This window comes from Pleurodeles waltl, chromosome 4_2 (assembly GCF_031143425.1).
Source record: "Pleurodeles waltl isolate 20211129_DDA chromosome 4_2, aPleWal1.hap1.20221129, whole genome shotgun sequence".
Lineage (NCBI taxonomy): Eukaryota > Metazoa > Chordata > Amphibia > Caudata > Salamandridae > Pleurodeles > Pleurodeles waltl.
This window is the reverse complement of record NC_090443.1, coordinates 108,080,193-108,096,942: the sequence shown is the minus strand read 5'-3', so window position 1 is coordinate 108,096,942 and position 16,750 is coordinate 108,080,193. Positions and strand designations below refer to the sequence as shown.

The 16,750-nt window shown below is 46.9% G+C and overlaps 1 protein-coding gene across 3 annotated transcripts in view; it reads left to right on the top strand.

Annotated features, from left to right (window-relative positions):
- Positions 1-14,990, top strand: part of LOC138292322 (ATP-dependent 6-phosphofructokinase, muscle type-like) — a 227,795-nt gene extending 212,805 nt beyond the window's left edge. For 2 of the 3 annotated variants that reach the window (XM_069230869.1, XM_069230871.1), the window contains 3 exons: positions 8,237-8,336; positions 8,432-8,537; positions 14,593-14,866. In XM_069230869.1, the coding sequence (XP_069086970.1) occupies positions 8,237-8,336; positions 8,432-8,537; positions 14,593-14,740 (354 nt within the window). In that variant the 3' untranslated portion in view covers positions 14,741-14,866. Of the gene's footprint in view, positions 1-8,236; positions 8,337-8,431; positions 8,538-14,592 lie in introns of all 3 variants that reach the window. The other variant, XM_069230870.1, reaches the window with a different exon arrangement.
- The last annotated feature ends 1,760 nt before the right edge of the window (positions 14,991-16,750 follow it).

The following is a 16,750-nucleotide window of genomic DNA, read 5'->3' as shown; positions in this document are numbered from 1 at the left end:
ACCCCCCCCAGCAGACGCAGCAGCAAGAAAGCCTCCTGGTTCACCGACGAGCTCATCACCTCCAAGAAGAACTGCCGCTCCCTGGAGAACACCTGGCGCACCAACCAGACCACAGACAACATGACGGCCCTCAAACACGCCACCCGCAAACACCACCAACTGATCCGCGCCACAAAGAAGACAGCCTTCAAGGAACGACTGGACAACAACACCCACAACAGCAAGGAACTCTTCAGCATCGTCAAAGAGCTCTCCAACCCCGACGCCGGAAACAATGACATCACTCCCTCGCAAGACCTCTGCGACTCCCTCGCAGCCTTCTTCCACGACAAGATCGCCAACATCCACAACAGCTTCGGCCCACCAACCACAAACCCCACCACCGAACCGATGCCCCCCACCGCCACCCTCCGCACCTGGACCCCAGTCAGCACCGAAGACACAACACGCACAATGAACACCATCCACTCCGGATCCCCTACGGACCCCTGCCCACACCACATCTTCAACACGGCCGACCACATCATCGCACCCCACCTCCGTGACATCGTCAACGCCTCCTTCAACACCGCCACCTTCCCGGAGTGCTGGAAACACGCCGAGATCAGTGCCCTGCTGAAGAAACCAACTGCAGACCCCTCCGACCTCAAGAACTACCGCCCCATCTCGCTCCTCCCGTTTCCTGCCAAAGTCATCGAGAAGACCGTCAACAGACAGCAAGCTGCCTTCCTCGAGACCAACGGATCCCTCGACCACTCGCAATCCGGCTTCCGAGCCAACCACAGCACGGAGACCGCCCTCATCGCAGCCACAGACGACATCAGATCCCTAATGGACAATGGGGAAACTGCGGCCCTCATCCTCCTGGACCTCTCCGCAGCGTTCGACACTGTCTGCCACCGCACCCTGGTACAGCGCCTGAACAACACCGGCATCCAGGAGAAGGCCCTGGAGTGGATCACCTCATTCCTCGCCGGAAGAACCCAGAGAGTCCGCCTCCCCCCGTTCCGGTCAGCGGCCACCGAAGTCATCTGCGGAGTTCCACAAGGGTCATCGCTCAGCCCCACCCTCTTCAATGTCTATATGAGCCCCCTCGCAACCATCGCACGTCAACACAACCTCAAGATCATCACCTACGCCGACGACACCCAGCTGATCCTCTCCCTCACCAGCGACCCGGACGCCGCCAGAGCCAGCCTACACGAAGGGATGAAAGACGTCGCCGAATGGATGAAGAACAGCCGCCTGAAACTGAACTCAGACAAGACGGAGGTCCTCATCCTGGGATCATCACCATCCGCCTGGGACGACTCCTGGTGGCCCCCCGCCCTGGAAGCCACCCCCACGCCAACGGACCACGCTCGCAACCTAGGCTTCATCCTGGACTCCTCCCTCTCGATGACCAGACAAGTCAACGCCGTCTCATCTTCATGCTTCAACACCCTGCGCATGCTTCGAAAGATCTTCCGGTGGATCCCCACCGAGACCAGGAAGACGGTCACCCAGGCCCTCGTCACCAGTCGGCTGGACTACGGGAACGCCCTCTATGCCGGCACCGCCGCCAAACTCCAGAAGAAACTCCAACGGATCCAGAACGCCTCAGCACGACTCATCCTGGACATCCCCCGACACAGCCACATCTCCGAACACCTGAGAGACCTGCACTGGCTCCCCGTCAACAAAAGAATCACGTTCCGACTCCTCACCCACGCACACAAGGCCCTCCACGACCTGGGCCCCAAGTTCCTCAACAGCCGCCTGACCTTCCACAAGCCCACCCGCCAGCTCCGCTCCGCCAGCCTTGCTCTCGCCACCGTCCCCCGCATCCGCAGAGCCACCGCCGGAGGAAGATCCTTCTCCTACCTGGCAGCCAAGACATGGAACTCCCTCCCCATCCACCTCCGGACAATGCAAGACCATCTCGCCTTCAGGAAGCAACTCAAGACCTGGCTGTTCGAGCAGTAGCGTTCCCCCCCCCCCCCCAGCGCCTTGAGACCCTCCGGGTGAGCAGTGCGCTATACAAATGCCTTTGATTGATTGATTGATTGATGATGATACCCCCGTTGTTTACTTTTATTTCACAGAACACCTCTGCTTTACCACTCCACACAACAATTAGTTACATTGTTTTTCTGCTTTTCTTTCTAGAGTTTGACTGTTTTCAATAAAGATAGCTAAGTTGATTTTCGGTCAGTTATCTGCAGTTTCCAATGTGTTTTAAATAGCCACCACATTAAGTTTGCAGTCCCTGTTGAATAATTAATCACGTGAAGAAAGAGACAGTAGTTTAAAAACTGATGTTGTGTCTGTTTCATTTAGTAGAAATTCTCAACAATGATTTGACTTTTTTTTAATAAGGTATTTAAATGATGCCAAAATACTGAAATCTTTGATACATTGAAACAGTGCTATCAAACCAGAAATTACCTTCGTATGTAACAGCAAAAGCAAATTCATACTAGAATATTCTTTGGCCATTCGTGTAAAGCTGTATTTATTGACACAAGGCAAGCTGAAGTACATCCATGTTCACTGAATCTGGATATGGGAAATTGCAGTGACACGTAGATGGGTCCTTCTGTACTGAATGCCATCTAGCCCTACTTGTACTAGTAAATTTTTCATGTAGTGAGATGCGAAAGGAATGCAGCAAAGAAGAAATATGAGGGAAGCAAAACACCATCCCTTTGGTGCAAAATCGACCCTTCCACACATTTTCAGACCCCCTTGGGAATCCTCCTTTCTGCAGCGTTCCCGTCATGAACACTCATCTCAACTTTCACATTGGAGCCAAGAAACACCCATGGCGATGCAAGTTCCTTTTTTCTGCATAAACACTGGAATTCAGCGCTCGCTCTGTTTTCTGTTTTAATTTCAGTAATAATTTTATTTCAGCGTTTCTCCACGATGTTTTTCACTGTGTCGTCTGAGAAATATTTGGGGTTTAATCCTTGCAGAGGCAGACAGGTGCCTGTGACAGCCCATCGCTCCATCTGCTTTAAGAGCTCAAGTAATGAGGCAAGCAAATGAGACTTGTGTTCCTTCTCGTACCCTAAATCCATTAGGGAGACACCAAGGTCTCATAGCCAAGCACAATGGCTCAGAATTGAAGTACAAATTATTACCAATGTTGCTCCCCAAAGCTATCTCCCTTCAGAGACCAGCTGTTGTTGCATTAGAAGTGTAGGCATTAGGAATATAACAACAACTTGACATCAAACATAAGAAAAGGACCCTCTCACCCCCATACCAACAGACCTTCACATAACACTACCGCAATATCAACTCCCATGGTCACACAATACCTTTAAGTATCTCGGGATCCAAATCTATCACTCCATTGCTGACCTGAAAGAAGGCAATATTGATAGAGCACTCAGCTCTACTCGCAGCTCAATGTCATTCTGGGGCTCGCTCCCCTTATCTCCCATGGGTCGAGTAGCAATAGCTAAAATGCTCATCCTTCCAAGGTTTTTATATTTTTTTACTGCCCTGCCGCTGTGTCTGCCGCGGGCGTTCTTTAAAAAACTGCACTCATTATTAACTGACTTACTCTGGGGCGGAGACAGACGCAGAGTAGCGTTAGCCACGACACAATACCCGCAAGAGGCGGGGGGCTTGGGCATGCCCAACTTCAAGAGATATTATGCAGCTTCTCAGCTGCTATGGGTGTCTACATGGCTCAAAGAGACCCCCTCCCCTGAATGTATAATGCTGCAGACATATTTGGCCCCGCAAACATTGCTGTCCTCACTCTTATCTGGTCCTAACTGCCTACCCTCAAAACGTATATTGCTAGAGGCAGCTCGCTTCTGTTGGCGCAGATACGTTAAAAGTAAGACCTCTGTATCCCCTTACTCTCCTCTGTTACCGCTGCTCCAGCTACCGAACACCCAAGCATTATCATTAAACCACGATACGCGGGACATAAGTACTCTAAACGTAGGCGACTGCTACTCGAGCTCTAAATTACGCACCCTCGCGGACCTAGTGGCAGCTGGGGTTATGCACACAGAAGCCTTCCTGACGTACAACGCTATTAAACGACTACTTAACAACCTCTGGGGATCCGGCAATAATGAACCTCCCGAATCCCAACTACTTACTGTTTTTCTTACCATGGGTAGCGCAAAAGGCATCATAACTAAATTATACGCGGTACTGATGGCGGAGGTCTGCTCCGCGGTACCGCTCGCTAAAGCACGGTGGGACTCTGTCCTCCCTACACCACTGTCACAAAAAACATGGACTGCGGCTCTTACAACGATTAAGTCAATATCCCGCAACCCCCGGTTGCGTTACACCCAATTCAATTATATTCACCAGGCATATTTATCTCCGGCCCGCATCCAAAGAATATACCCGAATGCAAACCCGACATGCCCTAGATGTGCTACCCCGGCAGCAGATTTCTATCACATGGTCTGGAGCTGTCACCCCATAAACTCAGCCTGGCATCGGGTCACAAATACCACAGCAGACATTGCATCTCACACTCTGTTGCCTGCCCCTGACTCATGTTTACTTGGCATACGTCAACGCGCCAAAGGCGATAAACATCTGCACAGATTTATTGATTTGGCATTTGTTGTCTTCAAACGCCTAATAGCCACGCACTGGAAAACCCCACACGCACCATCTCATTCTGCCTGGCTTCGTGACTTGCACAGCCGCTCACAAGCCGAAGCTCAGACATTACGTTTACTGCAATGCAAGGGCCTACTACAGGATGGCCCCGAAGTCTGGGACACTTTCGTGGTAGCGATTGAAAACAGGGATGATACATACCCCCCTTAACAATTGAAATAAAATAAAATAACAACGGCAAAGACATCACCCTCCGGTTTAATAATTATAGTGGGGTACCCTCAAACCTCCCGCCCACAATCTTTCTGTACATTAACCCCCTCCTAACAGCATGTGGCGGCACTTTTGGATACTCACGCAGGGACCACGCCTCCACGCACTATATGCTTTGCTTTGTTTATCCCTAAAATGGCCCTACGCCCTATTATACCTCACAACCAACATCTCAACTATGTTGCCCCGATCTCCAAGCACAATAATCAGATCTTCTCTCTACTTCATCCCACCTTCCGGGGTTGGTGTATCCAGCATTAGGAATAATACCAGCGGTGTTTAGCTGTGACCTTAGTTAATTAATTAGTTGCATAATTTTCAATGGTGTTCTCGGAACTGTATCGCGCAACCGCGCTGTAGTGACTTATAAATGCGTGTAAACAATTTGAAAAATTATCAATGACTAAACATGTTGTTGTGTGCGCATAATGTTTAATAAACAGATTTAAAAAAAAAAAAAAACATAAGAAAAGGACTGAAAGGGAACAGTAGACTTTTACAGCCAATCCATGCATTTCAGATCTGCACCACTCCAGTCTACCCCACACCATTCTAATCCACTTCTGTCTACCACAATCCACCTCACTCCAATTTACCCTACTCCACTCCAATGTATCCCATGTTAACCTACTCCAGTCTACCCTGGTCCACCCCACTCCACCCCTAATCTAACCCACTCAGCTCCAGTCTACCCCACTCCAGTGTATCCCACTTAACTCCAATCTAACCCACTCCAGTCTACCAATCTATACCACTCCAACCAACCACAATCTACCACATTGTAATCTACCACAATCTACCCCCGGACTCCAGTCCCATCTATCCCACTCCGATCTAACCCAGTCTACCTAACCAATCCACCCCAATTCACCACATTCCAATCTACCACATCCTACCCGACTCCACTCCAGTGTACCCCACCCTACTGTACCCCACTCCAATCTAACTTGCCCACTCAAAACTACCCCACACCACTCTCGTCTACCCCACTCCACTCTACCCTAACCCACTATGATCCAATCTACCCCACCCCACTCCAGTCTACCCCTCTCCACTCAATCTAAGCCAATCTACCACACTCCACTCAATCAACCCAGCCCTACTCCACTCCAATCTACCCCACTTCACTCTACCCTAGTCTACCACACTCATATCTACTGACTCCACTCCAATCTCCCCACTCCACCCCAATCTACCCTACTGATTTCCAGTTTACCCCACCCCAATAGAATCTATTCCACTACAATCTACCCACCTCCACTCCAATCTACCCCACTCCACTTTACCCTACTCCAATGTGCCACAGTCGACCACCTTCCAATTTACCCCACTCTACCCCATTTTACCCCACTCCAATCTACCCCAAGCCAATCCATTCCAGTGTGCCTCAGTCTGCTCTAGTCTACCCCACTCTGCTCCTCTCTGCCCCAATCTACTCCAGTCCAATCTACCACATTCCACCCCACTCCAATCTACCCCACTCCAGCCCATCTACCCTACTCCACTCCCATCTACCTCACTCCATTCTATGCTACTTCACTCTAATTTAACCCACTCCAATCTACCCTGATCTACCCCACTCCACTCCACTCTACTCCATCCCAATCTACCCTACTCCACTTAAATCTACCTCATTTCACTCCAGTCTAAATCACTCCACAACAATCCACCCCTCTCCAGTCTACCTTCCTCCAATCTATCCCACTTCAAAATACCCCAAACTACTCCACTCCAATCTACCCCAGTCTACCCCACTTTACCCCACTCCACCCTACTTCAATCCACCCCATCCTGAACTGCCCAACCTCACTATGTCCCGCTCTAATTTACTCCAATCAACCCCACTCCAAACTACCCCACTCTAGTCTACCCCCACTCCACTCAACTCCACCCCAGTCTACCCCACTTCACTCTTCCCCAGTCTACCCCACTGCACTCCAGTCTAACCCAAGCAACTCTGCCCCACTCTACCCCACTCCAAACTACCCCAGTCCACTCCAGTTTACCCCAACCTATCCCAGTCCAATCTACCCTGGTCCACTCCATTCTACGCTACTCCACCCCAATCCACTCAAATCTAACCCACTCTAATCTACCCCACTGCAGCCCACCCCACGCCAATATACCTACCCCTATCTACCCCACTCTACCTCACCCTATTCCACCCCAATCTACCCCACTCAACCCAATCTTCCCCACTCTACTCCATTCCAGTCTACCCCAATCTACTCCACTACAGTCTACCCCAATCTGCCCCACCTCACCGCATACCACTAACTCAGAGGTCTTCAAACTGGGGGGCAGGCCCCCCTAGGGGGGCCTCAAGTGATCCCAGGGGGGGCCCCAGACTCTGGCCAAAATAAATATTATACAAATAACAGGCCTCTGTTTTAATAAGAAGCATGTTATTGCAGTTTTAAAAAGGTAACAGTACTTAACTGCAATGTTTAAATAGGTTTAGACATATTTAAATATTGCCATGTTTATAAAATAATTGTGAAAAATTCTGAGGGGGGCCTAATGATTTTTATTTTTCAACTGGGGGGGACGCGGCATTAAAAAGTTTGAAGACCTCTGCACTAACTTGTAGCCATGCTGAACTGCAGCCACGCTGGTGTACAACATGGCTAAAACACATTGCCAAAGCCAATAGCTCTCGCACAGGCGAGACCTAATGGCTTTGAATGTGCTTATTTCCTATGCATAGTAGTGTTTCATTTATAGCTGGGGAAAAAGCTAGTACCAAAACAAAAAGTGGAAAACTGGGACTCGATTAGCTACCCACGTCTGACGTGACACTTTGACAGCCCTGTACTTCTCAACGGTGAGGCAGGATTTTATCACCAGGGTGTCCAATATTGGCGCATACGTGCTGGATCCGTTCAGGATTTTCAGTAACTTTACCTTTATTGTATACATCATGGTTATCTTGAATAGTGAGCAAAATCCCAGACGGGGGTTATTTTTAGTTTATGCTAAAGTTGCATTTATGTATTTTTTTTCGTTTTTTCTCTGCGGCAGCCTCCTGTAAACGGATTGGCAATATTCTAAACCAGTTGGTCAAACGGGCAATGCATGTTCCAAAGTGACACCCGATAAGGGTGTGGGGCAGACAAGGTTGCCCAGAAGAAAAAATCTTTAAAATATAGTGTACAACCTTGGGTAGTAAGACAGGACTCTAATGCGTCATTGAAGTTCATGGGTTAAGGGATCTTTAAGGGCATACTCTTAATGTGAACACCTTGTCGACTGGCACTTGCAGCCCTCATTTTGTTTATGAAGTCTGTTTGTACTTGCATATGTACCATGCACCCTTTCCCACATAATACCTGTTTAAAATAAATAAAACCTATAATTCCTGCTCTCTGTGACACAGGGTGGAACGCCCACTCCATTTGACCGAAACTTTGGCACCAAAATGAGCGCAAAAGCCATAACTTGGATTACAGGGAAAATTAAGGAGTGCTCCAGACACGGTAAGAATGTCGGTACATTAACATTCTCTGAGTGTCTTCACAGAAGCATCAGAACACAGTATTGATGTTCTGTCTCACTGACGTCTATCTTTCAGGCCGCATATTCGCCAATACCTCCGACTCAGCTTGTCTGCTCGGGATGCGCAAACGAAGCCTGGTTTTCCAGCCGCTGACTGATCTCAAAGATCAAACTGATTTTGAGTAAGTATTGTGCCATGCTGCACTGCGCCACTGCCTTACTGCTGACGGGTGGAGGTGATGAATCCGGACGGCCTTCAGAAGTGGGCAATCGATTAACAACACCCTCAGTTCAGAACATAAACTCCTGTGTAAACATACATTTTTGCTACTACAAAACACCACTGCAAAAATTATTGGGCAAAATAACACAAATAACTACGTGTAAATATACAAATTAGAACATCAGTGCAAATCACGTGGATCACAAGAAACAGCACCGCCCCAGACATGTCTTCCCTCCTCCTTGTTTGATTGGTACAGAGTGGGTGGCAACCATGATGGACAATTCATCAAAATCATTGGGGTAGCAAAACTGACATCTCATGCCCTTGGACCCGATGACATCACAGGAAGAGATCTCAAATGACCTTTTATCCTGGTTACACCACAGGAAGATATACCACTAAAGTCTTGAAAAAATCTTCAATAAGTGAAGGATTAATAACATACCAAGAAAGTCACACAGATAAAAATAATAATAAAAATAATTACACAGATAAAAGAAAGAAACACAGATAAAAATGAAACAGGCGAGGATTTATGGTATCATAAGTCCTCGCCTGTATCATTTTCCTTAGCTTTTTCTTTCCCAGAGGCCATTTATATACTGAAGCACCATACAAAACGTCCGATGGTGAGTACTGCTGTGTGGCTACGTGCGTCCTGTGAGAAAGTGGATTAAGAGTTCGGGTGGACAGTAATCCACCATAAGTAAAAAGGTCACTATTCTTTTTAGGCCCTGTAAAGGTTTCAGTAATTGAAATCGGAGCTCAATCCCTCGTAGCTAAGGCACATGGCAAACAGGCGTATCTTAAGAAAATGTGTAAAACATTTACAAGCAGCAAAATACTTAAGAAATTGAAAACACTACACAATAAAAATCCTACTCCAATTTATAAAAACAGGGAATATTTTATTGAATAAAATTTCAAAAAAATGGATAAAACTCCAATAAGGAGAATCAGAGAAATTAATGCTAAAATAAAAATAGCACCAAAAAGTGCAAAGCACTTGACTGGGACAAAGGTACGGTTTAACGCCGACTGGATGGAGCGGGAGGGATACTAGGACCATGGTTGTTTCGGTCAAAGAGTCACCTTCTGACTTAGAAACGATTATCAGAGGAAAAAGTGGTTGACAACGACGAGTCGTCGGTGGGGCAAGCTCCAGGATTCGACGATGGTAGGTTGCTGCAGAGCAGGGTCCTGATGTGGTTGTCGACAAAGGCAAAAAAGCTCTGGGCTGCTGTAGACTGAAGTCTGTGCCCAGGAAGGCCTTGACGTAAATCGGGTGCTGCTCGGCGTCGCTCCACATGAAGCCCTCCACGTTTGCATTTAAACGCATTTCTGGAAGTCAGATTTCCTTCAGCAAGGCAAAACAGCAAGTTCAGGCCGACTGGAGATTCATCGCAATCCCAGTCTCTGCTGGGTCTCTAGGCAGAAAGATGGCAAACATTTTCTAAGTCCCAGCGTTAGCAATTTGGGCAGAGGTAGTACCCTTTAAAACCAGCCAGGGGCTCCAGGACCTCAAAAACAACACGTGAGGGCCAGGACGGTCTCCAACAGAAACTACCAGTAGGGTCTAGAGCTGGTCATGCTGAAACTGCTCAACTGGAGTAATAAGTAAAGTGGGCTTCTTGCAGCTTTTATGCGCCTCTAGCTTAACAGGAGGTCAGCCAGCCAGCTGACCTCTTCTTTGTCCTGTGTACAAATGGGAGCTGGTCCACCCCTTAGAGTTCTCCTCATGTATCACAACAACAGGTGCAGTCCTTCTCTTTGCCACAAGTCCAGTAGTGTTCTGAGTAGGGTAGGGTGTGCTACATTTATGCCTAGGGCTAGCCTGTGGATGAGGGAAACTCCTTGCAACTCCCTAACCAATGGGCTAAAAGTTCCCAGGAGTGACCCAACCAACCTTTGCAGCACTGTTTTACTGTAAACTATCCCTCGGTGCCCCTCTCTACCTAGAATCAAGATCTAAAAACCTTTTTCTTCCTTGTGCAGAGAACCTGTGCCCACTTTAGACTTGTGGTTAGGGAAATGAGCAAGCTCTCCCCCGTGGTCACTCAAATCCATCTCTGGGGGCAGCTCCTCTCCCACTGGGAGAGGTGTCTGGCTGGCTGGTGGACAATAGAGGAGGCAAGCCCAGGTGTTACCTACATTTGCCAGTGACAGGGTAGGCATCCTTTGGAGGCCCAGATGGCCATCCTGTCAAAGGACGGCCGATCCCTCTCACGTTATCTCAGCTCTCAAAGACACTTCACACCTAATCAGGGAAACATTCAGCTCCTGGGTAACAGTGAACACTGACATAAAGGTATATTTGTCTCAGGCAGGGAAATAGCAACTTTTCAAATATGTAAATGTAAAAATAGTAATATTAAATTACTGTTAAAATGAAATTCATCATTTTTCTAGCTACTCCCAAACTGGAGCTAGGCAATATAAAGTGATATAATGTATCCCAGTACTTTGGTATGGGAGAGTTAGTCTTGCCACAGTGAAAACAACTTTTGCGGTTTTTCACCAGCAGGACATGTAAAACGTAAAATATACATGTCCTACTTTTTAAATATCATGCTCGCTCCCTTATAAGAATTTAGGGCCTGCCTTAAGAGTGACTAATAAGTATCAAAACTCAAGTTTAGGGCTGGCAAAGGCTTTTTTGCCAGGTCGAAAAGGCAGTTTAAAACTAAACACTGTGTGCTGGGACAAGCCTGGAGACATGCTTTGCATTGTCATTTTTGTGGTAGCACAATAGGTATTGCAGGTCAATAGTGACATCTAGCGTGCAGGCCATAGGTACACTTGGTACCATGTACTAAGGACTTATAGTTAAGTTGAATTGACCAATTAAGAGTGTAGTCAAATTAATCACCTTTTAGGGGTCGGTGCACATGCACTGCAGCCTGGTTTGCAGAGTCACCGTGCACAAAGTCAAAATACCAGCAGCATTGTGCCAGAGAAATGGGTGTGATTATGCCAAAAAGGAATACATTTACCTATAGGTCCCAACATAAGAGCAAGGAAAAAAGATGAATGTTCTCTAGCATGCCTAAATACCTTGAGGCAACACATTCAAAACTTGGCCTCCCCTGGCTCCCTCCACCCCAGGGAAATGCACTATGAAATAATTGGTCAATCTGGCCCTTTTGCTTGCTTTTATTGTTCTCCCATCAGCCCCTACCTTCATTTCAGCCATTCATTCTCATGTTTACTTTTGGGTCATTAAGCATGACTTTTGGGTCATCAAGCTTGTTTTGCAATATACAAATACCCATAGATACAGACATTACCTGCAACTCCTAGCATTTCCATTAAGGATGACTTAGGTAGGGGGTCATTCCGACCCTGGCGGTCCATTACCGCCAGGGCCGGGGACCACGGAAGCACCGCCAACAGGCTGGCGGTGCTTCCAGGGCCATTCTGACCGCGGCGGTAAAGCCGCGGTCAGAAAAGGGCAACCGGCGGTTTCCCGCCGGTTTACCCCTGGCCCAAGGAATCCGCCATGGTGGCGCTGCTTGCAGCACCGCCATGGGGATTCCGACCCCCTTCCCGCCATCCTGGTCCTGGCGGTATTTGGATGGCGGGAACGGGTGTCGTGGGGCCCCCTCACAGGGCCCCATAATGATTTTCAGTGTTTGCAAAGCAGACACTGAAAATCGCGACGGGTGCCACTGCACCCGTCGCACACCAGCAACTCCGCCGGCTCCATTCGGAGCCGGCTTCATCGTTGCTGGGGCTTTCCCGCTGGGCCGGCGGGCGGCCTTTTGGCGGTCGCCCGCCGGCCCAGTGGGAAAGCCAGAATGGCCGCCGCGGTCTTTTGACCGCGGTGCGGTCATTCGGCGGTAACCGCATGGCGGTTGGAATGACCGCCTTAGTCCTTCATCCACTGGTTGTTGGTGACTGAGTTCCAATAAAATGGATATTAGAAACTTCTTATATGAGCCCTTGAACCACTAAAGTTGCGGTAGCAAGCATTATATATAACAATTATCCTCAGCCTTTTCTCTTTCATTCTCCCCCAGGCCTCCGTCTACACTTCACTCTTTTTGCTCAAGCTCCTCAGGCCTTATTTCAAAATATTTCTAGCATGTGCAATTGCCCGAGGGCATCCTGGTAAGAAAACTCACAACCATTTGTATCTACATAGTGAACAGCCAGGCCATAACTAGGTCTGGGTGTAATTGAAGTTCCACTCGCATAATGTACGTAATTTCAGGAGCTTTGCATTCTGCTTGTTATATAAATTTCCCGAAACTATGGCGCTTCTCGTAAATACACTCCTTTTGTGGTAAAAATATAACTCAGATGTACACAATGTGAGAAGCTGTTGTTCACAGTGCTTTGCTTAAATTGAAGTGAGGTCACATTTCAGCTAAAATTGATGTGAGGACACATTTCAGCTAAAATTAAGTGTGAATTGCCAAAATTACACAAAGGGAAATTATGTCAATTTTGCAATCCCGATAGTCGTACTTTGTGTCCTGAAACTGAAGAGGTTAATTTGACACCTCAGACTAAGTGAGAGTAAGTTCTACTTGCTAGCTGCTTGATTGACAAATGATTGCCATTCTCATTCCTACCCGTCCCCTCTTGCCTTGTTCTGTCAGTCATTCTTTTCATCAGTTCTTGTCTCCACAGCTCTTCCCCATCCTTTTATTCCTTTCATCTCTTCATTTTAAACGATTTTTATTAATCTCCCTACTCCGTGTTTTTACTTCTCACCTCTTCATACCCTCTTTCCTTCTGGCAACCAGTTTCCTCTCTCCTTCCTCAATGCTCTTGTTTCATTTCCCTCTCCTTTGGACATCTCCTTTCTTATTATTGCCTCAGGTCTCACATTTTCTTACCTACCGTCCTTTCTCCTTTTGCTGGCCTCTGCCTTTTCCTCTCCATTTCTTCTCAACAGTTTTATCTCTCCCTTTTAACTCCTTGGTTCTTCTTTCTCCTTTCCACCCAACTTGCTGTTCCGGCTCCCCTTGTTGCACACCTTGCACGAATCGTGCTTTTTGTGCTTTTGCTTCAGCCCCCATAGCCTTTACCTATGAGTTCAACTTCCCCTCTTAGTAGGGTCATGAGTGAGGAGAATGAGCAGCATTTCCCAACCCTCCAAGACGCTCTCGCCCAACTACCTCCGTACCCCTCAGCTCAGGCTTCTCTTTCTCAGGCCTGATATTTGAACTCCAGACACTCTGCTACAAGGTTTTAGCTTTTAGCAGTGAATTGGAGATTTTTAAAAGTAAAAGCTACCAACAAGTAACTTTTGAGCATGTGCACTTTGCAGGTTCACTATTCACTGCGAGCATGTATCTGCTTTCTAAGGTTAAGAGGAGGAGTTGCATGGGCTCTGAAGGGCAAATAGGTCTCTGAAGCTGAGTTTTTCTCTGCTTCTAGTGCTACCCTAGCAGGCCCTGAGGCTAGGCGAGGCTCGAAACGCCATTGCCACAGCTACAAGGGGCAAGACAGGGATGGCAGCTGCTACCTCTTGCGACCCATAAGTGGCGCGCATGGTGGTGGTGTGTGTACGCAAGATGTGTAGTGAAGTTTGTAAGTCGTGGGAAGAAGTAATGTGAACAGAAATTTTAGAAAAGTAAACATGCCGTGTCAGAGAACAACCTCTATTGTGGAGAGTATGATAGAAAAAATGGATTTCTGTCAGTAGGAAAATTATACGGGCCGATTCACAAAGGGCAGAGGCCCTTCAGTCATAGCAGAATAATAATGGGAATTCTTGTTTTTTAGATAGCGCCTCATGCCACATTTTCGTGGTTCCTAAGCACTGTAAATAACTGAAGTTGTTATTACCCAGTTTAACAGTATTACATTTACAAACTAAGGAACAATGGAAAGCCGAGTCATTTTGACTTGGATTCGAATTTAGGGCCAGATCACCGCATTTTCTGTGGCGAGCGATCCATGGAACCACCCGGCCATCTTACATACGTGGAAGAGAAGGGCATTTCTGATATGAAGTTGAAAAAGGAATATCAACGTATTATTTTATTTCTGTTTTACAGGCACCGCCTTCCCAAGGACCAGTGGTGGCTCAAACTTTGCCCGATTTTGAAGATCTTGGCAAAATACAACATCAGCTTGGATACCTCCGAGAAGGCGCAGTTGGAGCACATTACACAGAAGCGGGCATCAGTAGAGTCGCATATATAAAGCTGCCAGAGGAGAGGAAATCTGCGCCGAATATCACTAATGGAAATATTTTTCAGCCCCAAAGGACCTCAGTTTGCATATCTAAGGGAGCTATTGTACTCAAAGTATTATTGTTGGCCTAGGATGTTAGGATGAAGTCGGTGTATGTGTCCTTGACGTACGGGGTTATATTAGCGATATTGCCGGTTGTGTTGTGGAACAGTATGTTACTTTGGAAATACACCTTTAAACTAAACGCATGTGTGCAGAATTGAGCGTTTCTTCTTATTTCTGCTTTAAGAAGAGAGCATTTCTCGTAAAAGCACGTTTCCCTATGTTAAGCAAACCTTGACACTGCCGTCGCTCGTACGTTTTGAACCCATTTAAGGGAAGCTGTGAGATGATTTATAGTGCTGCATGCAACAATGAATGCCTTATGTAAGACATTAGCTCATCGGCCATTTTTAAGGCAAGGTTTAAAGCAGACCAGTGCTAGACTTAATAGGCAGATTGAAGATTCAGTGGAATGCCTTATACTACAATGAATGACGAGCAGCCACTGTGTTTATCCCATTAGTCAATTCATTTCTGTGGTGGTGATTGTGGTGGTGGTGTTACCAGCCAGTTTCTCTCACATGATTTTCTTGTCTCCTGCTCCCATCTTCTGGATTTGGTCTATTATTGTTGGTGCGAGGCAGGAGACCACCAACTAAGGTCCAATGAGTGTTGTATAGAATCAAGACCACCATTTCAGTGCTCCATTTTATTTTAATATCATAAAACCTAGATGCCTTCTTCACGTTATTTCTGTACGACGGACGTTTGTGTTTCTTTCATACCACTGATGTGCTGTTTTCATTATTGTGCCGTACCACAGATATGCTTTGCTTAGCCTGTAGCTGCAGACTGCAGTAGATGTGTATTGGAGGTGCTATTGAATTCTACACTATTAGAGCTGCATCATCTAGCGGATGTTTACACTGTGCCAGAAAGTATAATCACAGATCCTGAGGATACAGTCACCTTCTGCTTCACAATTTTGTATGCATGGATTAATGTCATCCTGTGCCTCTAGCGTGTGTTACAGGCAAGCCAGACATGCTGGATTTCCTACTGCTTGTAACTTTATTCTGCCATCACGCTTACGTGCTTTGTTTCCTTTTTCAACACTACTATTGAGTTTTTATGACCCGCTTTAGTTGGTGTATGTGCTGTCTGTTGAGAGACATTTTGTTTGCTTACAGTGGGCATAAATCCCACCCATTGTTTACCATTGATTGACCTCACTGTCACTCTCATTTGCTTGATTCTTATTTGATGGGCTTTGTGGGCTTTACATCTGTGTCGCAAATTGTCTTTCCCCTGGAGCCTATATGCATTACTGTGTCCTTACATTGCCCTTTCTTTTAGTGTTATTTTCTTTTTAATTAAACATTATAAGAAAGTGTGTGTGTTTTCCAGCTTCCGCCCTCATGTCCTTCACTTCCCCCGTCTCTCCGATGGTTCAGTGCCCCCAATCTCTGTGCTGCTCTGTCTCGCCGTGTGCTTCCCCCCAACCCTGCCTGTCCTCTCATTGCTCTGTCCTACCCTGCACCTCTGTGCTCATCCCGTGTCTATGTTGCTATATCTCACCGTGTGTGTCTGTACTCCTACCTGTTGCTTTGTCTCGCTGAGTACATCTCCGCTCTTTCCATCTTGTTTCTGTCCGCTGAGTTACTTCCCCCTCTGCTCTCAGTCTCAAATTTTCTTCTCTGCCCACCTGCGTCCTTATTTTGCTTAGCTCGGATCAGTAACTAAATATAAAAAAACTTCCTGTGTGATTATATGAACACACACATACGTGTTGCACACCTACAAAATTATGTGGTGGTATGTGTAATTTAAAAAAAAAAAAACTTTAGCTATATTGCACAGTATCATGGATACTGTACAGCCTGGCCAAAACCCTCTGGCACAGTTATTAAATCCCAAAGGCGAGACTTATTAGGTTTTCCAATGCTTGTTTTTCATTATTTTGGCTTACTATTGACA